This window comes from Corvus hawaiiensis, chromosome 16 (genome assembly GCF_020740725.1).
Source record: "Corvus hawaiiensis isolate bCorHaw1 chromosome 16, bCorHaw1.pri.cur, whole genome shotgun sequence".
In the NCBI taxonomy this organism is placed as follows: domain Eukaryota; kingdom Metazoa; phylum Chordata; class Aves; order Passeriformes; family Corvidae; genus Corvus; species Corvus hawaiiensis.
This window is the reverse complement of record NC_063228.1, coordinates 7,248,605-7,271,863: the sequence shown is the minus strand read 5'-3', so window position 1 is coordinate 7,271,863 and position 23,259 is coordinate 7,248,605. Positions and strand designations below refer to the sequence as shown.

The 23,259-nt window shown below is 52.9% G+C and overlaps 1 protein-coding gene across 2 annotated transcripts in view; it reads left to right on the top strand.

The window, feature by feature from the left end:
* The window catches only part of CACNA1H (calcium voltage-gated channel subunit alpha1 H), a 161,569-nt gene that overhangs the window by 88,859 nt on the left and 49,451 nt on the right, over positions 1-23,259 (top strand). For both annotated transcript variants that reach the window (XM_048320802.1, XM_048320801.1), the window contains exon 10: positions 1,008-1,423. In XM_048320802.1, coding sequence (XP_048176759.1) covers positions 1,008-1,423 — 416 coding nt within the window. The remainder of the gene's footprint in view (positions 1-1,007; positions 1,424-23,259) is intronic.

The following is a 23,259-nucleotide window of genomic DNA, read 5'->3' as shown; positions in this document are numbered from 1 at the left end:
CCTTCTCACTCTCCACAACTCCCTGGCAGAAGGGGGCAGCTGGGGGGGCTCAGCTCTGTTCCCAGGGAACAACGGGACAAGAGGGAATGACCTCCAGTTGTGCCAGGGGAGATTCAGGTTGGATGTTGGGAAAATTCCTTCACTGAAAGGATGTTTAAACTTTGGAATGGGCTGCCCAGGGCAGTGGGGGAGGGACCATCCCTGCGAGTGTTCAGAACCCAAGCAGACCTGGCACTTCCCAACGCGGTTTAATGGGCTGGCAGTGATCGGTCCCAGGTTGGACTCGATGACCTTGAAGGTCTCTTCCAACCGTAACGATCCTGGGATTGCCTTTATTGAGGATGTGGCAGGAGCTGCTGACACCCAGAGTGTTCCCTGTGCTGAGCTGCGCGGTGGCTCGTGGTGGCTCGTGGTGGCTCACGGTGGCTCTCAGTGCGTGATGGCTTTTGGTGGCTCCCAATGGCTTTTGGTGGCTCCCAGTGGCTTTTGGTGGCTCCCAGTGGCTCCCAGTGCACGATGTCACCCAACTTGGGGTTAATTGCAGCACGTGGTGGCTCTCGGTGGCTTTGATGCGCAGTTGCTCCCGGCATGCAGTGGCTCACTATGCATGATGTCTCCTGGCATGTGGTGGCTCTCAGTGACTCACAGCGACTCACAGTAGCTCTAGGTGGCCCATGGTGGCTCTCGGTAGCCCTCGGTTGTTCACAGTCGCTTTTGGTGCATGATGGCTCACAGTGACTCACAGTGGCTCTCGGTGCACAGTTTCTTCCACCATGCAATGTCCTCCAGCATGTGGTGGCCCGTGGTCGCTGCCAGTGCATGGTGGCTCTCAGTGGTGTCTCACGGTGGCTCTCAGTGGTGGCTCTTGGTGTGTGGTGGCTCTCAGTGGTGTCTCACGGTGGCTCTCAGTAGTGGCTCTTGGTGTGTGGTGGCTCTCAGTGGCTCTCAGAGCATGGTGGCTCTCAGCAGTGTCTCTCAGTGGCTCACGGTGCCCTTGTCCCTCGCAGGTCTCCGCCGGACGCCCAGCCGGCTGTCGGGGCTGAGCACGGCCGGGGCGCTGCCCAGCCCTGGTGGCCCCCGGCTGAGCTGCGAGCTGCAGGACTGTCCCTTCTGTGCCAGTCTCCTGGACGACCCCGAGTTCGCCCTCAGCGACTCCGACAGCAACGGCGACTCCGACAGCAACGGCGTCTACGAGTTCACGCAGGACCTGCGGCACGGCGACCACCGGGACCAGCTCCAGCAGCAGCGGGTCAGGAGGAGGAGGAAGAAGAAGAAAGCCAAGGAGAGGAACAAGGTGACAAAGCTGTGGCGGGCATTCGGCACCAAACTCAAGCGGATCGTGGAGAGCAAATACTTCAACCGCGGGATCATGATCGCCATCCTCATCAACACCCTCAGCATGGGCATCGAGTACCACGAGCAGGTGAGTGACCAGGACCCTCGGGGTTTGGGGTTCAGGTGATCCTGGAGCGGTGGCTTGGGGTCGCTCTAAAGCAATGTCAGGAGGAACGAGGATTGTCGTTGGAAATGGGGCTGAAGATGATCCTGTGAGGAGCAGGAGAATCCTTTGGGGTGTGGGAGAGCTGGAAGTGCTGCTGGGGTGTGCAGAGCTGAAATGTGTGTGTTGGATGTGTCTGCTCAGAGCCTGGCTGCTGGTTGGCCGGGAATTGTTCATATACACAGGAATTTTTGTGGTGGAAATACCTTTGGTCTGATGGTTGTGGTGGAGATGACCCACACGGGAATTTCTTTGATTTGGACCTTCAGATAAGACTTAAACTATCAGGCAATGCTAAAAGCACCAAAGAGGAAGAAATTAGGGTCTCCCTGATGAAGGCTCCGAACCCTTTAATTTGCTCTCACAAGGTGTGAGTAGGTCTTTATTGAAGTGTTCGGAGGGAGGGAAGAGGAATGGTGCCGTTCTTCCCGGTGCTGGGGTGGCAGGAAGTGGTGCTGGGGCTGAGGACAGCTTGGGACTGTAGGGGCTGCGCCATGGGAGAGGGAGCTGAGACATCTGAGCATCTCCACTTGGTCACCCTGGCAAAGTTCTGTTCTTCTGGGCTTTTCTTTCTTGGAAAAACTGGGAATTTTCCGCTGTTTTCTCCAGGCGTGCTCGGGAATTTCTCATGCCACCTCTGTGTCAGGTGCAGGAAACGTATCCCAGGGAGGCCAGGATCTGCTCTTCTGGGATCAAAGGCATCCAGCACTCCCCGAAAACCTTTCCTGCAGGGTCACGACCAGGTCAGGGTTATTTTTAAAGCCGCTCCTCCTCTCTTCCATGGTCTGTCTGTTCGGGAATGAGGAGGAAAGGCAGAGCAGCATAATCCACCCAAAGGCAGGACGAGAGGCTCTGCAGCCCCTTCTCCATCATTTCCCAGGATTAAGCACTGCTCAGGACCATGACAGACACCCCTCTGGAGTGCTGCTACTTCATTTTCTCTCCACTCCTGTGCCTTAACCCCTGCTATTTTAAGCTGAGACTTCTTTTCCTCCAAAAAAACCCAGGACTCAGCTAAAACCACCTCAACCGTGCAACAACAAATCAGAATTACAGCAAAGCATCCAGATCCAACAGGGATTGAGCTGTCCCTGTCAGCTCCCTGTCGAATCCCGCTTAGCTGTTCCACAAGAAGTTCTATAATTGGGAAATACACCTTGTCAGTGGCTTCTGAATAGGCCATTCATCCCTCATTTCTGCATGGATACTCTTCTGCCAGGCGGATACAGCTTTGTCAGCCCTCGGATATTGCCGTGATGGGAGCTGGGGGAAAACTGAGGCAGGAAGCAGGGAGAAAATCCAGGGATCGCATGGAGCGTGTCCCCAGTCACTCCCATAAAGTGAATTGGGATAATTACAGCCTCGCTGCTAACAAAGGAGAGCTGTAGCTGGCTGGCTTTTATTGGATTTTACCTTGTAAAAGGTTGGCTTTAGGGCATCTCGAAGCCAGTGGCAATAAAGATTCCGGAGCTTTTTGGCTGCAGAGCGTCAGATTCCTGCCAGCTCTGCTCGCAGGCACTGCCCAATAAAAGGGGAGGAATTTGGAAGTGAAACCTGGAAAAGTTCCTGCACGTGCCTGGGACACTGGGATAATGAGGCATGTCAGAGTGTCAGAGCCCAACTTGGTGACACCTCGCCCAAGCCCTCTCCTCCCAGCGGTGTCCCAGGGGCTGAGGCACCGTCCGAATCCAAGAAAAAATGGCTCTGGGCTCCCAGATTTGGCACAAAAATCTGTGGGCAAAGTGGGGCAATTTGGGAGACCCCTCGTGTGAGAGTTGGCTGCAAGGCTCGGGGTGGGGATGGTTTGTGTGGAGAGCAGCAGGAGGTGTCTGGGCAAAGTGTCCCAGAGCCACAGCGCGGTGTTGGGGTGGAGGGGAGGGAAAATGGCTCCGTTCGGGATCATGAGCCTGCCAGGAAAAACAGTGGGATCACACCTCTCTGGATGCTGCCCAGTCACCTCTGCTCTCAGAACATTCCAAGTGGGAAGTTCTGCGCCTCCCCCAGGCTGTAACCAGGTGTGGGTGTTGCCATTGTCATCTCTCTCTTCCCAAGGGCAAATCAGGAGGCCATTCCCCAAATCCTAAGGATTTAGGAGCTCCCTTGTGGCTCTCCTCTGTTTTCCTTGCTCCCACCAGGCTGTCCCACGTTACTCCAAGGGCAGAGTTTAGGGAATCCTGGGAAGCCTGTGCTCCGTGCCTGCTGGTGGCAGCACGGGAAGGAGTCTGCTGGGCCCTGAATCCCTGCAAAACACAATCACAAAATCCTGCAATGGTTTGGGTTGCAGTGTTAAAGTTCATCCATTCCAACAGCGACACCTTCCACTATCCCAGGTTGCTCCAGCCTGGCCTTAGACACTTCCAGGGATGGGACATCCACAGCTTCTCTGGGCATGCTGTCCCACCAACACTTCCCACCATTTATTCAGGGTGAAACAGCTTCAGCAGCTTTGCTGCTCTTGACTTTGGCCATTTGTTTTAGGCCATTGACTGATTGTATCAAATTGAAACAACCCAGAGCAGCAGCCCCAGGGAAGCCCATCCCAAACCTCACTGTCCACGGGGAAATGCCCAATCCCTTTTATAAAACTTATTCATGGCTTCTTGCTTTTCTTTTCCAACTTCTCAGCAGTCACCTGTGGCTTTGCAGATATATGGACACAGAAAACAGATTTGTATTGGGTCTGATCAGAGCCGAGGCACCAACGCTGTATGTGTGGGAAGGGTGAGGGGTTCTGAACGCACGGGGAGGGCGATGGAGCAGGATGGCAGGGCTCGTCCTGCCGGTCTCGTTCCTGTCATCCTGGCACGCGGCAGAGCTCTGCAGAGAAGTCCCACGGAGCCCTCTTGAGGCAGTGGAGCATCATTGTCCGGCTCTTGTGGATGAGGGAATCGCGCTTGGAAGGTGCCAGGCTGGAGGTAAAACCCACTGGGCTTGTGGGCCTTCTTTGTCTTTGGAATCACAGAAGCTCCTGAGTTTGGAAGGATCCACAGGGATCATCCAGCCCAATCCCTGGCCCTGCACAGACGCCCCAACAACTCCACCCTGGGCATCCCTGGCAGCGGTCTCCAAACACTCCTGGAGCTCTGGGAGCCTCGGGGCCGGGACCATTCCCTGGGGAGCCTGGGCAGTGCCCAGCACCCTCTGGGGAAGAACCTTTCCCTGAAATCCCATTCCCATGCCCTGGATCCTGTCCCTGTCCCAGGGAGCAGAGATCGGGAGGAGCTGTAGGTGGTACTGCCACAGCCTCAGGTGCTGCCTCCAGATGAAGGAGAGCCCTGTCCATATCCAGAGCCCTTCAAGACTTCAGTCCAGGTTTTTATGGGAATGTCAAGCTCCCACCACTCTTCTCACATGGTTGCTTTTGGCTAAGTGGCACCACCCCCTTTAATGCACGGAGCCTGAGTGGACTCATGGAATCATGGAATGGTTTGGGTTGGAAGGGACTGGAAACATCACCTCATTCACCCCAGCCATGGGCAGGGACACCTCCCACTGTCCCAGGCTGCTCCAAGCCTCATCCATCCTGGCCTTGGACACTTCCAGGGATCCAAGGGCTGGGAATCTGTGCCAGGGCCTCCCCACCCTCACAGGGAAGAATCTCTTCCTGACACATTCCAAACCATTGTTCCAAACCGTGTCATTCCCTCGAGGCCTGGATCCTGTCCTGTGCCTGAGGACACGACAGCTCACGGGGAAGGTGAGGAGATGCCAGAGCTGCTTTGCAGAGCTGCTGCTGCTTTTCTCACGAGGCACAGCAAAGATTTCATGGCAGCACAGCCCGCTGGTGGCAGGAGATCCGGGCAGCTGCTGATGGGAAGCGTTTCCTTGGCATTCCAGGCGTTGGGAGCAGTCGGATCCTGCCCGGCGCGTCCGCAGGGCTCACAGCCAGCTCCACCTCGGACATGGCTGGGAATTAGGAGGTTCCAGGGTGCTGTTCATTAGCAGCAGCACAGCTTGGATTTCAAAGGTTAATTGCCTGGTTTGGAGTCCTTGGGGTATTTTTTTTCCCCTCCTGTGCTGTGCTTGTTTATTTATTTATTTATTTATTAATTAATCTGTCCCCAGCACAAAGAGCGCTCCCATGGATGAGGAGAGCCAAGCACAAAGAGGGAGGCGATCCTTGCATTAATCTTCCAGGCAATTTCAGAACATTGGATGAGTTTGTTCTGCATTCATTGCAGCTGACAACTCTCCAGAGGATCTGAGAATGTGCCACGGCACTGCAGCAACCGAGCAGGGAATAGGGCACTCCAAAGGCACCACCTGTGCCATGCCTTTGGGATGGTGGGCTGGGACACCTGGCACAGGCATCCTATTCCAGGACGTTTCCAAGTGCCTCTCTGCCACGGAAAACCAATTCCTTTTTGCCCCAGAGTCGGCTGAGTACTCTGAGGAAATAATTGCTCCTTCAGCCTGCCTCGATTCCCAGCTCCAGGATTATCCAGGAGGAGGACAGAGCCCTTCACTTGCCCGGGAGAGGCGCTGGCGTTATCCCTGCAGAGGGAAACCATCCAGGAGCCCCCCACTTGGCTTCCCAGAAGAATTTGCTGAAGGAGCTGTTGATACTTGTAATGATTCCACATAAAAGGCTCCATTTACATCAAATGGCACTAGAAATGTTATTTTATATTCTCTTCTCAGCAGAGAAGTACAAATTAGTATTTGTTCCAAGCTATTGCTGTTCAAAGAGCTTTTAATTGCTTTTCTGATCCCTCATCCATGGCGTGTTTCGTTGGGAGCAGCTGCCTTTGGAGCAGGTTGGAGCTGACCTTGAGGGGCACCCAGTGGTCCGTGGCTTGTCAGAGTGAGAGCAGCACCAGTTCTGAGTAGAACATTTTATTATTCTGGAGTAAAAGTCGTTCTGTGTGATTGAGGGGAGCACTCGCTTCAGCAGCGACGTCCTGTTTTAGCATTTGCCAATTTCGCCTTGAAAAATTGGTTTGGCATGGAAAGCTCAGCACTTACGCAGAAAGCAGAGCAGAATTTTTCAGCAGTGTTTGAATCAAATCGCTGAAATTCCTTTTGAGTTGTGAGTCAATAAAATATTACCCTGAGCTGAGATTTGCGCTTTCAGCTGGTAAAACTTGCTCGCTCTTCCCGATTTTTGCAGGATCCAATTTTAAGGACTCACACACCCGGCTGGATTTGAGGAAAAGTGATTCCCCCAGCCCAGGCTGGGATGTGAAAATTCATCCCAGTGTGTTTGTGGTTGTTGTATAAATGGTGTGAGACTCATGCTGCCCTCAGGAGTCCTTTGGTCTGTGCTTGAGCTGTGCCAGCTGCATTCCAAGCTCTCCCTTCCCTGCTCCCTCTCCAAGGTCCCAGCAGCGAGTGGACAACTTTCTCCAAGCTTTGGTTGGATCCGTGGAAAACACATCTGTGATGGAAATTCGGCTTTTCCCACAACTTGTGGATAACCTGAATTCTGCCTCCGCTCTGGGAAGGGCTTTGCCAGGTGAACTTTGGGAAGAAAGGGGTGTTTTCCAGGTTTTGTGCCCCTGGAAGGTGCCATTCCCACCTTAGAAGGAATCAGGGATCGGAGGTGGGATAGCATGAACTGGTAGCAAGGGTTGGCAGGGAAAATCCAGGTGTCCCAGCTCGGTGTTGGATCATTGTCATGGATAAACCACATCCTTCCACACGGAGCCTCCTCTCTCCCCCTTTTCTCCAATTTAAGGGCTCCTCCCCTGCTCTATTTTCCTTCTCTTGGGATATTTTTTTTTACTATATAAGGAAAAGAGATCCCAGAGATCCTTCCATTCCCGGGCCTTGGAGCAGACAGGAGCAGCACCTCTGCAGGGCAGGGCTGAGGTCATAACTCACCCCAGTGCTGACACCCCGAGCACCAGGGGCCTTCCAGCCGGAGCTGCTCCTCTGGATGTTCTCGTTAGCCATGGGAATATCCGGATATTCCCTGTGGAACTGTGGCCATGTTTCCCGCTGCCACTGCTTCCCCTCACGCCGCTGGTTGTTCTCTGTGCTGAGGGACTGCGATAGAAATCCCAGCTTCCCAGGCAGGTGACAGTGACAGCTTTCCCTGCTGCCTGCAAGCTGGAGATGTGTTCAGTCCCACAGCATGCAGGACCCCCCAGATGTGGTTTTTCCATCTGGATCCCACAGGGAGCCATCCCCAGTGCCCTGATCCCGTGCAAAGCCCCGCTCCAAAAACCCCCGGGGTGGCACGGGGCCGGCAGCTGGAGGCTGCAGCCGGATTGTTTGAGTTTCAGCTGGCAGGGAAAATAAACGGAGCGGAATGCAGCCCCCAGGATGAGAGCAGAGAGCTCTTGGCAGCTGCATCCTGTCAGGAATGTGTGTAAATCCCAGCCAGTGGCTCTGATGTGCTCCAGGCCGGGCAGGGTTGGCACCGTGTCGCAGCTTTGTGCAGAGGGACACGGGGGCTTGCGATGAAGGGGCTTCCACAGCCACAGAGCGGGGCTGTGTCGAGCCTGGGCCTTCCTGCTGCCAGCCAGCTCCGTGCTTTCCATCTGGGAGTGGGTTTGGGAGAGGAGGGTGGCTTTGGTCAGCAAACTCCCTGCTGCAAGGGCAGCCCCTCAGGGGGGCGGTGACAAGGGGCGAGTTCTGGGAGCAGCTCCGGTGCCAGCTGTGATCGGGGACCCCAGAGATGTCACAGTGCCCCAGCTGGCTCCCCCCAGCACCCCCTGCACGTGGCAGCAGCTCCCATCCTCCCAGGTGCCCCCAGGAAAAGCGGGGACAAAAGCAGGGAGAGCAGAGAGGGAATAGTGAAAGACTGGGACAACCAAACCAGGCACGAGGCAGGGAAATTTTGGCATCTTAGGAAGCAAGGAATGGTTTGGATTGACACAGGAGGGATGCAACTGCTGGTGTAGCAGGAACACCATGAGCTGAGGATGTTTCTGCATCCAGCTTTTGTTTCCTTGGATTTTTTGTTCCTTGAGACAAGGATTGCGGTGTGCTCTGTGCCACGTGGGGCTCCCAGCCACATGGGTCAGGTGGGATACTGGGGAACGTTCACTCGCTGGAAAAGTGGTTCAACAGTGCAAGAGGCTGCCCAGGGTAGTGGTGGGGTCACCATCCTTGGAAGCGTTGGGAAAATCCATGGATGTGGCATTTCAGGATGTGGGTTGGTGGCATTCAAAGGTTGGGCTTGATGAGCTTGGAGGTTTTTTCTAATTTTAGTGATTCTGAGTTGTTGCAAGTCATAATAGCATTGGGAATGGGAACAGAGCCCTGCACTTCTAAAGCTGATTTAACTGGGAGAAATGTTGGGAAGGCATGGAAAAAGCAGCCAGGTGTGGATTAAAGATGCTCAGGGTGACAATGGAGCTCCTTCCCCCTGGGTACCTAACGAGCCCCATTCCCCACTGCTGCCAGCCAGATTTTCCTCAGGTTTTAACCAGGATTCTCCACCCAGGACAGTGAGATTTCCCAGGATTATGAATGAAGTTTGAGATGTCACCTTCGAAGCTCCTTCTGGGGTTTGTGTTCCAAGACGGGGATGCTTTTACAGGAGTGGCTTTGGGAGGTGGGGGCAGAAAGCTGATCTGAGAGGAGCGAGACTCTCAGAAATGAGGCAGCTTTGGCATCCCTGCTCACATTCTTTTCAAGCTCTATTTTTGTTTGCTCTGTCTGCTTTGCAGCCCTAAAGACAGCCCGACTCCCAATTTGGGAAAAACGCTGCGCACAGGCCTCGGAGCATCAGTGGCAAAGCTTTTCAGAGCAGGGAGGATGGGCCAGGAGACCACTTTCCCAGGAGTTTTCTCTCCTGCCTGATCCCTGTCCAGATTAATGTCTCCTCTCTCCCTGTCCTTGTCCTCTCCTTGTCCCACACGCCAGCAAATCTGAAAGTTTTGACTGTAGTAAAAAAAGAGAAAGGAACGTTTTTAAAAAAAGGAGTTAATTTTATATACTCCAAAGGGAATTGGCTTTGCTGCAGACAGATGGATCCCGTAATTCCCTGCCTCTCAACATGACTATACATGGATTGCTCCGTGCTTCCCAGTTCCTTTGGATCAGGGTGGCTTGGGAGGCCAGAGGGTGCTGGCTGCTCCCAGAACTCCACCTGCAGCAGTGCTGGCATCAGGGGCACAAATCCCTGCCTCTGTGTTCGCCAGGCAGGAATTTCCCAGCTCCAACCCACCTCAAATCCAGTCGATAAACGGGAATTAATCAAACCACGGGGTGAGAACGGCACAGGGGAGAGAATCAGCGTTTTCCTTTCATTCCTAAAGGGTTCAGGGGCAAAACATCCACCCTGAGGGCATCGTTCGTCCCGGGCGCTGCTGCGGGGAGGACAAAGAGTTGAAAGTCGTTCGTGGAAATGCTTTGGAGCCGGAGAGGCTGGGAAGAGCGCGGGTTGCTGGGCAATTATCTCCTCGGCGGCGGCCTGCGGTGCTGCAGAGCCCTCCCTGGTGCTGAAGTGTCTGGGAGCTGCCAGAAGGAGCCATCAGCATCTCGGGTGTCTCCAAAGCAGCGCTACTGCTGTGGTGTTTGCGGTGCTGGCAGGTCCCGCTGCTGCGAGTGCCAGAGCACCAGGGGCTGAGCTGCAGAGCGGGGAGCGCAGGGGATTCGCTGCCAGAATTCCCAGTTTGTGCTGGGACTGGAGCTGTGGATGCCTCTGGAAGCGTTAGAGCCAGGGGTGATGCGGGGAACAACTCATAAGCTCCCAAAACACTTCTGGGAGATATCCAGAAGAGCATCTCTATCTCTCTGCTTCCTCCCCTGACTGTGCCGCCTCTTTCCAGGCTGGAATGATGGGATTTCCATCCCTCCCTTCCCACTGCCAGGCTCCCAGCACACACAGACACCCCCAGAGCGGCAGCAATCGCTCCCTGGCTGCAGCGTGGGGACTTTGGTGGCTGGGGATGTTCCTCAGCTCTTTCCTTTCCCAAGCACGGCTTTGTCCCTGTTCCTGAGGCTTTAACCTGGGAGGGAGTGATGCACAGGCAGGCTCAGATGCCCAGACAGGTAATGAGGGAAGCAAACGGTGCAGTGGATGTTTCCCACCCGACTTTTGTATTTCAGAAATTATTTTAAAGCCGTGGATTTCCTCCCACTCCCTCCCCCCCCCCCCCCCCCCACCCCCTCCCCCCTTGCTTGTCAGCGTGTAACAGCAGAGGGTTTCATCCACATTTGATTTTTTAACTCTGACACCAAACCTGAGTGCTGGATTTATGGCTGCAGCTGTCACTCCTCTGCAAACAGGCAGGGAAATGAAGGTTAACAAGTTTGGGCTCAGGGGAGAGCTTGTAGAACAGCCCTGCAGAAAGCTCTGTGTCATCACAGCCGCCTGGAGAACAGATCTTTTCCAAGGTTCTCCTGCCCGGGGTTATTTATCATCATCTGCAGCGAACACTTTTCTAATTGTATCTCCTCATTGGAAACTCTTGAGACCTCAAATGGAATTCTTCTCCCTTGTATGATACAGGGGGGGAAATAGAGGCTGGGGAGCCTGAGGGGGTGGTTGGATAGTTGTAGGATCAGGCTGGCACTGGCAGGCTTGCTGCAGCCATACGCTCAAATCCCAGGGGTGAGCACTCACGGGGAGGCAGAGGATGCTCCAGAACACTTCTGGTGTGTTCTCCAGATGTCCCAATCCCTGTGCTGAAGGCTGGGATGCTCTGCCTGTCCCCCAGTGTCCCCTGCCACTCCAGCACTGTCCCCTTGTGCTTCCTCGCTGCTCTGTCTGAAGTGTGAGTCCTGGCTGGGTGATTTTAAGGCTGAAATAAGACAAAATCCCTTCTGGCCTTTGTTTAAAGGAGGAATTTGGACTGGAAAGTATCAAATCTGCTTGGGAATAGTGTGCTTGGAGTAGAAGGACTCGTTAGAGGATGTGGCTGTGTCTCCTTGGGGTCACTGCACTCTGGTTTGGGCTCTGTGTGGCTCAAGGGAGTTGTGTCAGCAGGATGTGAAGTTTTGGCCGTGTCCATGGGCTTTTCCATGCCTCAGTCTGTCTGGAGAAGAGGAGACTGAGGGGAGACTCCTCGGGATCTGCAGCTCCTCCCAAGGGGCAGCTCCAATCTCTGCTCTCTGGGACCAGGGAAGGACTGGAGCTGTGCCAGGGAAGGCTCAGGCTGGATTTCAGGGAAAGGTTCTCCCCCAGAGGGTGCTGGGCACTGCCCAGGCTCCCCAGGGAATGGTCCCAGCCCCGAGGCTGCCAGAGCTCCAGGAGTGGTTGGACAGCGCTGCCAGGGATGCCCAGGGTGGGGTTGTTGGGGTGTCCATGCAGGGCCAGGAGCTGGGCTGGATGATCCCTGTGGATCCCTTCCAGTCAGGACATTCTGTGATTCCACAGTTGTGTGAGCGAAGCCAAACTGGGACCCCATTCCCAGCAGCTCGGAGCCAGCAGGTCCCAAATTCCCTCCTCACTCCTCTCTCCCCGCCTTTGCCGCTCTCCCAAGTTTCTGCCAAGCCCAGTTCTGCACCCCGAAGGTGCCGTTCTGCTTTTTTAGCATCTCCATGGAAACCACTTTGGGGTTGCAGAGTGCAGGGGTTGGATTTGAAAAGGAACTCGAGTAATGCTTCAGTGGAGTCAGGTTTTGGGCTGGCAGCCAGGCAGGAACGCGTGTCCAGCCATAAAAGTTGGGAAGGGAAGCAGTGGAAGCACTCACAGGCAGAGATGCACCAATTTCCTGCCATGTGAGCTCAGGATGAGGCTTTTATGGTAACACAGACTTTACCTGGGAAATGGTTCAGAGGGAGACAGACTCAGTTCTGGCTCTTCCACAGAAATCTGGATGAATTCCTTACCTGGGAGGAAACTGCAAAGCTGCTTTTTGAAGTGCCAGCCCACCCCTGCACCTTGTTAACACATCTGTGTCTCGCTGTGACCTCTCTTCAAAGGTTGAAACGCAGACAGATTAATTTGCTTTTGATCTCTGGGCTAATGAAGTGCTGGGCCTCCTCTGCTTCATTTTCTACTTGGTGGATGGAGGCTCAGGAGCAGCTGGGATTGGAGCTGGGCTTGGCTTGAGCTGACAGAGGGAAAGGTTAACTCAGGGTTGGCTACCAGGGGCAGCCACGAACCGAGGATGCTTCCCTGGATCTGCTCAACCACCTGAGGCAAGTCCTGGCTGGGGCCGAGCTCCGGTAAGAGCCATCATTAGGCAGGGAAGGAGGAAATTCCGTGCTGTGCCCAGCTGTGCAGAGGTCACGGCGCTCCAGCAGCACCGCCAGCCCGTGGTCACCAAGGCAATGACAGCTCATCGCCATGGAAACCCCTGCCACCTCCTCCAGACGGGCTTTTAGCAAATAATTGCTTGAGATGCGCTGTGGATGCCACAAATACAATAATTCGACACCTTTCAGCATGGTCTGTCCGCTTTGGGAGCCCGTGAGGAGGGTTTCCATCAGGGCAGGAGTGTTTGGGAGCTCGTGGCTTTCTCGGGGGCTCGGTGTTTGCGTGGCGTTGGTGGTGTGGCTTTAGGAGTTTGTTAAAGCCACCAGGCAGGAGCTGCAATCTAAATTCTCTTTCACTCCCACTCTCTGCAAGTCAAACCTTGTGTCGCCTGTTCCATCCCTGCCTGGAGGGATCAGTTTGGCTTTTTCCTGAGAGCAGGAAGTGGATCCAGGCCCCAGAGCAGCCGTGGGGTGTGGGCAGAGCAGAGGTTTGGAGCAGCCCTGGTTCTGTGTCTGCTCCTCATGGCTCTTCCTGTGGGAGCTGCTTCACTTCTGCCACTCAGAACCATGGCAGGGCTGGGAAAAACCGGGAGGAAAACTTGTCTGGGGCATGGAAGAGGGAAAGTTGCAAATGAAATAATCCCAGAACAGTTTGGGTTGGAAGGGACCGTGAAAGGGATCTTGTTCCATGGGCAGGGATACCTCTCTCTGTCCCAGGGTGCTCCAAGCCTCGTCCAGCCGGGCCTTGGACACTCCCAGGGATGGGCAATCCAGTGAAATCCTTGTTTGTTGGTTTTTCCAGCTTCTCCTCAGCTGGATGTGGGATGTGGCAGGGGCTTGGCAGAGCCTGGGATTCTCGGGATGATTGGAGCGGTGTTGTTATTGCTGCCGTAATTAGTGGCAGGTAATTAATGTTCTTAACAGCCCCCTTTGCCCAGCTCACCATGAACTAATGACCCCCAGAACCAAACCCATCCACTCCTGCTTGGGGAGAGTCTCAGGTGTTCACCAACCTCATTAATAGTGAGCTGCGATGATTTTAATTAGCGCTGCTGTTATTAGGGCTAATACAGCTGAATGTCATTGTTTTAGCAGTGATTTTATGCCATTATATCAAATTAGAACCACTGATTTTTTTTTTCCCTGTATCGTTTTGTTCCCAGAACAACAAAACCACACTGAAATCCAGGCCATGCTCGGGGGTGAGGTATCGTTCCTGCAAAAGGAATGAGAAAAATTCGATGGAAAGTCACGTCCTCAGTTTGAAGTCCTATTTTCCAGACTTTTGTGTTCTTCTCCCAATGCTAGGAATAAGTGTGACGGGAGAAGCACAGCGCCGGGCCAGCGCAGTGATCTCTGTGAATATTGGTGGTGGTTTCGTAGAAGTTAATTGGAGGTTTTCCTGTCAAGAAGGTGAACATGTGGGAGCACTGGGCCATCTCCAGACTCTGAAATCGAGGGATTGTGCCAGGTGAAACAGCTGGATAGGATCATAGGATACAAACAGGCAATGAGGGGCAGGAGTCGCTGAGCTCTCCTGCTGCTCTGTGCTCCCACTTGGTTATTCCAAGCTTTCCCTCAGTGCAGTGTCCAGGTGATCCAACTGTGCTGAAGGGCAGCTCTGCCTTGGAATTCCTTCCTGACCTCTGGAGCCCTTCCCCGCCTCAGCAGAACGAGCTGCTCCTGTCCTGGGGAGCAGGAGGGATGTCGGTGGCGGTTGTTGTTATTTTTAAATTCTTCAGACACAAAGGGCCTGGAGCTACTCCTGAGGGCCATGGAGAGCTCTGCTCCCTGGTGGAGCTGTGCCAGGGATGTTTCGGTTGGATTTTAGGGAAAAGTTCTTCCCCCACAGGGTGTCAGGCACTGGAACAGCTTCCCAGGGAATGGGCATGGCCCCAGAGCTCCAGGACAACGCTCCCAGGGATGCACGGGGTGGGATTTTTGTGGTGGCTGTGCAGGGCAGGAGCTGGACTCTGCTCCTTGTGTGTCCCTCCCAGCTCAGGGCATTCCATGATTCCATAATTCCTGAGCTAAACTGGAGCAGGAGCCCCCAGGAGCGGCTCATCCCCGGTGCCAGCTGCACGTGCCGGAGGCTGCTGGCAAACACAGCCTCTGCTTTTGTACCTTTTTGTCTTCTTGCTTTTCCTTCCTGCTCCTCGTGGGTGGGCTTTAATTGCTGCTCTAGCCCGGTGCTCGTGGCTAAAAGGAGGGATCAATAATTCATTCGGAAGAACAGCGTGGAACTCCAAGGTTCCCATCTGCCTGCTGTGGCTGCGGGCTGGAGCACCCTGGGCTGTCACAGCTTTGTGCTTTCCGGGACAAAAAGAAGCTTGGAATGATTGCTGGGGTCGCTTTGGGTTCGCTAGAGGGGAGGAAAAGTGGATTTCGCCTGGATTTGTTCTCCTGGCTGCATGTTTGATCTGAGCACGGAGGAGCTGCTGCCTGGGTTACAGCTGTGGATTTGCAGATGAGCATTTCCGTGCCGTTAAACCTTGGAATCTTAAACTCTTTGGGAAGCTGCATCAAATTGGGGCTGTACCAAGTGCAGTCCAGTCTTGGGAGATAAAAGGGCAGGAGGTTCCTCCAGCTGTGCTCTCCCCATTGGATATCCCTGAGCTTCATCAGCCCATGGAAAACGTGAGTGACCCACCCTAGGAATGACTTGGATCCTTGGATCCCAAGGGATCTTTTCAGTCCAGTGTCACAAAAATCACAATAAACAGAGCTCAGCTCGGCTGGTCTATCCTCAGGCTGTAAGGCAGAATCAAGTGTTCCCTTGGCAGGGTGGCCAGAGGTTTCATGGCATTGAGAAGCTGGATGTTCCTGGTTAATTGGGATTAACTGGAATTGGGATTGTTCAGCCTGCAAAAGAGAAGGGTTTGGGGTGACCAAGTTGTGGCCTTTCAGTGCCTGAAGGGAATCTGCAAGGAAGATGGGGAGAGACTGTTTGTAAGAGCCTGGGGTGGCAGGGCAGGGGGAATGGCTTCAAACTGCCAGAGGGCAGGGATAGACAGGATATGGGGAAGGAATTCCTGGCTGGGAGGGTGGGCAGGCCCTGGCACAGGGTGCCCAGAGAAGCTGTGGCTGCCCCTGGATCCCTGGCAGTGCCCAAGGCCAGGTTGGATGGGGCTTGGAGCAACCTGGGATAGTGGAAGGTGTCGGGGGTGGGACTGGGTGATCTTTAAGGTCCCTTCAAGCCAAACCGGTCTGGGATTCTGTTTTCCAAAGGGAAACCTGTAGAGAGCTCCCTGTTCCCAAATGACACACACCCCCAGATTTTCTCCTGGTGTCCTCCAACATTTTCGTTTCCTTCTCCTATTCCAAGACCCTTGAACCTCTTCCAGTCTCTCCCAGTTTTCTCCCATGTCTTCATGTCCCACTTGGGCACTCAGAGGTCGGGTCCAGCCACTGGCTCCCGTTTTCCTCAGGAATTGGCCTCTCCTTGAACCCATTTCCCCCTCCAGCCACTCCAGCTCCTCTCCTTGGCCTGCACAGATGACTAAGCCGAGCTCTTTCTCAGATACAGACCAAGCCCATCCCCGTCTTTCCTCCCAGCAGCAGCCCCTGCCATGTTTTCCCGATGCGTTTCATCTCTGCGGAGCCCGCAGATCCCAAAAGTGCCTTTTTCCAAGGGACTCTCCATAAAGCTCTATTAGCAGGGGATGAGTAATGGCTTGACAAACCCGATTTAAGTGGCCCCTTCTGAATCATCTTGGCAGTAATAGAGGGGGAGCGTGTCCATTTTTTGATTAAATATTTCCAGTGCCATTAACTCGGCCGAAGTAAACAACTTCGATTGGGTTTGTCTGCTGATGACAACCCGGAGGCCTTTGATCCCGGTGTTTCAGAGAGCCAGGATAAAGATCATGGAATCGTTGCTAAAGTAGCATCAAAGAGTTGGGAAATGGTTCTTTGCTCTCTCTGTGTGCATGTCCTGCCACCATCAGTGGACGTGGTGCCACCTGTGATGGGCATCCGGAACTCCCGGGCAGCTGTGGAGGATTTTTCCAAGGAAAATCCATTATTAACCCTCATTTCTTGTGCAGGTTCCTTCAGGCAGGGTCTCTGTGTTCCTTTTTGCCTGCGAGGGGCTGTAGAATATCCCGTGGGTTTTGTGTGTATCCCAAGCTTAAATATTCCATCTCTTCATATCCCAGCGCTCAGCTCACACCGGAAAGGAAAAGGTAGAGCCTCGTTCTTCTTTCTAATTAATACAATACGAGATATCTTCAGCCTAAATATAAAAGTATGTTTGTTAATACATAAAAAAAGGACGGTAAATCAGTAGGAATGCAGCAGTATTTTTTAAAAATTAATCCTTTGTGGTTAACCAGCCAAACAAAGCTGATTTCAGGCTGATGATTTTGGGGCCGTTAATTATTGACTTCAGCGCAGAGCGTGGTCAGCAACAGCTTTGCAGTGGGCAGGAGCTGTGTGGAGAGAATTCCTTGTGTGAATGTAGTTTTTTTATGGCGAGGGAGAAGCCAAATCTCCTGGATGAGAGTCAGCCCAGGCCATGCTCCGAGATGTCCCGCCCGGCAGGTCCGCTGGTGCTTTGAAGGGCTCCTCAACATATGGATGGGAATGATTCAGGCTGGATGAATTCCCTGGATTTTGGCCAGAGGCTTTTAAAGGAGCCAAGGCCGTGCAGGGTGGGATGGCAGCGGAGAGAAACCTGCTGCTGTTTCCAGGGAAAAGGCTCCAGGAACGGGGCCGGCTCTGGAATGCTGGGAAGGTGCCGGAGCATCTCCTGAGGCTCTGCTGAGGGCGATCCCTGCGCCCAACCCAGGAGATGTTCCCTGGCCTCCGTGCAGCTGTATTCCCATTTTCCCTCTTTTTCCTGACAGGTGGGACCAGTGTGCAGATTCCAGTTCTCCCATCTGCTCCTGGGGCGTTGCTGGAGCCATTCCCTGCTTGTTTGGAGAGCTGGCCCCTTCCTGCTGTGACTTCTTATTTAATAACTGAACCCGAGCACTTCTGGCCTGCTTCGGGGCATTGTTTTGGAGGTTTGGGTGGGTTGTTTTCATTCTTTCGGAGCCATCTGTCGCTCCAAGTGCTCCTCTGTCCGGATGTAATCCGGCTGATTGGCCTGCTTTTCCAAACAGTTCTGCTGATAACATTTCAGATTGCCCAGGTCCCGTCCTCCAGAGGCTGCAGGAGGCAGCAGTTGATCTAATCCTGCTTGGCATTTATGTCACTGGAAATGAAATTGCATTTTGCTGAATGAAACTGAGAAATGGGAAAGTAATACTGCAAATATGTCCTGCCACGTGGGACCTTGCGCCCGGGAAGCTTCCGAAGGAAGCTACGGAGGAGTTGATTATCCCAGAGAACAAACTCTGCTCTGTGGCTCTTCTTGCAGTAGAGGGAAATGTGGCATCCAGGGATTCTTCTGAAGAAAACACTCGCAGCCAGGAGACAGAGAATCCTGGAATGGGTTGGGTTGGAAGGGACCTTAAAGCTCATCCAGAACTGTCCCCAGGGACAACTTTCCCTATCCCAGGGTGCTCCAAGCCCCATCCAGCCTGGCCTTGGACACTTCCAGGGATCCAGGGGCAGCCACCGCTTCTCTGGGAATCTGTGCCACCCTTCCCGCCCACAATCCCTTCCCAATATCCAAACCTGAAGGACTGGCACAAAAATCTCAGGGAATTCCTGGCTTTGGAATCTGGTCGCTACTGGAGACCCTGAACTCTGCTGCCTCTGGGTTTTCATGCTTCCTCCATCCCCCCAATGTCCTGTTGGCAGCTCCAGGAAGGAGCAGAGTTTTGCATCTGGGTATGGAATTATGAACCGTGGAGCAGAGAGTTAAAAGGAATTCTACAGAGCATTAGGAGATCAAGTAGGTCAATGGAAAGGAGGAAAAATTACCATCAGTTATCTTCAATTAAAGTGTTATCGCTCCACATGAAGGATCCCATTTAGACGGAGGCATAAAACCTGAGAGCGGAGGTGACTGAGAGAATAAATTCCCCATTTTTAATTCCAGACCCGGAGAGGGAACATCCATCAGCAGGCACAAGGAGGAGATCTCTTTTTCCTTCTGTTTCCAGCCTGCTTTGAAGCAGAGCCCACTTGGAAATCTCACAGTGAAACTTTTTTTTTTTTTGGTGGAAAGCACGAGCTCCTTGAAGCCACAACTTTTAGGAGAGACACTAAGAACAGAGGAACCCTTCTTGAGCAGGACTTGTGCTTCTGAGAGGTTGTGGTTGTGTCTGGCTGTTAAATTCAGGGCAGTGGCACCCCAAAATAGCAAATATCTCAGTTTCCAGGGCTGGGATATCCGGGTTCAAGTCCCTGATCCCTTTCCAAGGCCAGAGAGCAGAAATAACTTTGAACTGTGCTCACAAGCCTGGGAAAACACCACCCAAACCCTTTTTTTAGGAAGTTATGTCCCATAAAGGAAGGCAATTCCTGTGGTCTGGGTTGACTAAACCAGTTTGAAGTTGATTTTAAGATGTGAAGAGTCTGATCTTGTAGTAAATAAACCTCATCCAAATGGTTTATATGGGAGATGTTTTCAAATGCAGGAGTTGGAAAGCCCACTTGCATTATTCCTGGTTTGGCTCCTTTGTGAAGGCAGGGAATGCAGAGGAGGAAGCAGCCAGGTCTTCAATTGCTCGAGGGTTTCTGCTCGTTTGCTTCGCTGGGTTGTTTACTTACCTCAGAAATACCAGAATTGCTCGGTTTGATCTTTGACAAGCGAAGAAGGAGAGGAAAATAAAGGTCAGAACGGAGCCTTCATCTTTGCTGGGGTGTCACTTGCAGCCCCTGACAGCTCTGCTTCCGCTGCCAGCTCCTGGCTCCTGAAACTCCCTGGAAAGGGACCTTTTCCCAGCCTGCTTCAGAGGCATGGGAATGACACAGCTGTAAATGAAACCGAGCAGATTGCAGAGTGGAGGGCAGCCTGTCCCTTCTGTGCCTGTCCCAGTGTGCAGCACTGAGTCCCCGCTTGGGAGATGTCACAGCTTCCCTCCTTCTCTGTTCCTCATGCAGGGAATGCTCAGGTTTTTCCCTGTGAGATGTGGCACAGGGTGCCCAGAGAAGCTGTGGCTGCTCCATCCCTGGGAGTATCCAAGGACAGCTTGGATGGGGCTTGGAGCACCCTGGGATAGCGGAAGGTGTCCCAAGGTGGGACCGCATGGTCTTTAAAATCCCTGGATTCCTTCTCTCCTCTCCCCTCCCTGTCTCTCTCTGCATTCCCTATGGATTTTAATTCGTGGCATGGAGCTGCAGACAGGTGAAGTCTGCTGCAATGGAACACCTGGTAATTGGAGAGTTATAATTGCCCAAAAATGAGGCGAGGGGAGGAAACACGGAGTGCCCGGGAGCCAAGCGGGGATTGACAGATCATTACCGTGCCTGGTCAGAGCCTCTGAGGGCTAAACTGCAAAATACAAAGCAGAAAAGCCAACATAAACAAGTGCTCCAAGTCCCTTTGTCAGCTTTAGGCTCGGGACTAGAGAAAAAACAACCCAAGTGCAAAGGATGTTTATGAGACTCAATGTTCTGGAGTTGTTTACTGCTCCTCGGGGCTCTGCCACTCTCAGCTCTCGGGCTTGGGGAAAGTTGAGCTGCTTTGGAGGGGGATTTCTGAGGAAAAACACATCTTTTACTCTGGAAACTTCACTGGTCACGCAGCAGGAGGGAGGTGGTGTGGAAGAGCCATTTTTTCCAGTGTGAGGGATGCAGGTGTGATTATTTCTAGCAGGTCTCAGAGCAAAAAGGTGCCCAGTTGTCCTGCTGGCATTGAGCCTAAATTATGTAAAATAGCAGCTGGTGGGTGCAGTAACCACAGGAGAGGAAGGAGAAGATGGGAGAGAGGAAAAAGAGGCACAAAGAGATCCCAGTCCTTGGAGAGCTGCGGTAATTCAGGTGCACAAAGAGAATCTGAGGCTGCAAATTTCACTCCTTCACTCTCTGCTTAGAGGAGCCATCGATAATTTGAGCACCGTGGGTTTCTCTTTTATTGGATTCCGTGGTTCCAGGAAGGCTCTGGGCTCTGTGCTGCGCCTTGCTAAAACCAGAAGTGGCAGATTCTCAGAAAGGGTCTGGGCTTCCGAGGTTTTCAGACTTAAACTATTTCGGAAAGGATTTTTTGGTCTGTTTATCTGAACTCGGAATGAACTGTTGGAGGTTTGTCCCTAATAAAAGCACGGTTTGGAATCGTTTGGAACCTCTGGAATGGGCAGAGGGGAGACGTGTTTTGTCTGCAGTCAAGGCTTGCTCTTACTTTAAACTCAAGGATGCTGAAATCCCACAAATTGATCCCACACAGTTCCTGCCCTTCCCTGGAATAGTGGGAAACTTAATCCTGCAGCCCAAGGATGATTTGAATCTCAAATTATAAAGTTTACATTCAGATCTGAACTTTTTTTGAGCCTTCCCTGGGACCTGCCAGTGGGACTTGGGGTTAAACCACTCTGTGCTCGTTTTTGGTGACAGTTCCCAGCATGGTCATTCCTGTTCCAGCCTCCACATCCAGAGTGGGGAATCCTCATGCCAGCATTGCCATAATTCTCCCATCATCCAGGCATTCCTGAGCATTTTGGATCCTCCTGCAATGCTAGGTCACCTTCCGGAATCCTGGACTGACGTAAAGGCCAGTAACAGCAGCAGCAAAAAGAGATCCCCAGAGCTGCTGGGGGGTCGTGCTCTCCCTCTCCGTGTTTGGAAAAGGAATTTTTCCCTGATGCAGCTTGGAGCCCAATGGTGGGCAGGTATTTTCCCTGTCAGAGTCGTTAAGGCTTAGAAAAAAATTGGCAAAAAGCAAAAACCACCACTTTGGACCAACTCTCATGGAAGGGCCTCATTTTGCTGCCAAGCTTTGTTACCCATCCCAATCTGAGCTGCATTTCGTGACACAACCACTTCCCGAGCCAAAAGCCTGGAGTTTCCAGTGCTGAGAAGGTCAAAAGGAGAGATTGCAGCAATTTGAAAGTGTTGTTGCAATTTCATTTTCTTCCAGCCAGAAAGTTGGACGAAAATAATCCTTGCCATGAAAAGCTTTGTTTTCAGCAAATCAATGCTTTGTTTCACCCAGAGAAAAAGACTCCTGGAAGAATTCCTGCTCTGGGATTGGCTTTAATTCGGACAAAAAACCAACAGTGGCTCCTAGTGGCTGACTCCAGGGGAATGGCCAAATCCATCTTGAGTGTCCCTTCCTTGACCCTTTGCTCGTCGGGGAGCAAGAAAGCGGGAAATTTGCGCTTGGAGCAATAAACCATTTCAGAAGGAATAAAAATATCCCCATTTGCCGGGCTCCCGTTGGTGTCAGGAGAAGGGAATTACCCTGGAAGGCCGGAGCATTGGATCTTTGGCTCATCTGCTCCTCAGCTTCCACTCCAATAATCCCCAAGCTCCCAGCACAGCTTGGCCGCCGTTCAGGGCTATCCATCCTTGTCCGGGTCCTGCCTGGTGTCCCGGCAGGATCCCGCTCCAACATCCCTGCTCACAGCTGGCCCTGTCATCACTTTGGTGCTGCCTTGCTCCAGACATGATCCCAAAAGGATAATGAAGATCCCTGAGGTGTGATTTTGCAGTGTCAGCCGTCCATCAACCTTTCCCAGGCGTCCTCCCGTGCTCCAATCTGCTGGATCAGCTCCTGGTCACAGCTGCTGACGTTCCAGGCCACCTCCTTGTCCTCTCCTGTCCCTGTCCCTCCTGGCTTCTCTCCCCTCCTCTCACAGATCACTGCGGATTTTCTCCTGAACTTCCATAGGAAGCAGAAGTCACGGTGCTGGAGACAGAGCAAGAAGGGCACGCACTGTCAAAGGGAATTGGGAAATAAATTCCGGATTGGCTCGGTGCTCCACAGGCCACGGGAAAATCTTGGGTTTGCCCTAGAAAACTTGGGATTTTGGAGGATAACAATGTACAGATTCCTTTTATTTGCCTGAGGTGTTTTGGGGGTCGTTCAGCTTTTCAGACTCAACACTGAATTTTTTGGTGATGACTCTGAGATTGTCTTATCGTGCTGGTCTCGATGACCTTCGAGGTCTTTTCCAGCCTTAGTGATTCTGTGTTTCTCTATCCACATCACTCCAGGATTAGGGATTTTGAAGTGATCACCAGGAAGCCCAATTTTCACGATAAAATTGTGGCTCTTGGCAGCAGCAAGGGGAGCTTGGAGAACCCCACACTACTTTTGCCTTTTGTGGGTGAGGCTGCTTCTCTGTGGCAGAGGACAAGGTTCTGGGAACAGCAGTGGGCAGCTTTTCCATGTTTCCCAGCAAAAAAAAAGTGCTGGGAAACAGCAGGGAAAACAGAACAAACCCACCAAGGTGCAGATTCCTGTCAAGAATGATGGTGGCTTCTTCTCCCAGACAGTCAGCAACGAGATGAGAGGGAATGGCTTCAAGGTGTGTCAGGGGAGGTCAGGTTGGACATCAGGAAGAATTTCTCCATGGAAAGGGCGGTCAGGCCTTGGAACTGCCCAGGGAGGTTTGGATTCCCCATCCCTGGAGGTGTCCAAAGAATGTCTGGACGTGGCACTCGGTGCTCTGGGCTGGGGACAAGGTGGGGATCGGGCACAGCTTGGACTCAATGGTCCTGGAGGTCTTTCCCAACCTCAGCGATCCTGGGATTCTGGGTAATTCCTGATGATTGCCTTTAATTTCCCAGCCTCAGCCCTCCTCAGCCTGCCACCAACACCCTGTTCCAGG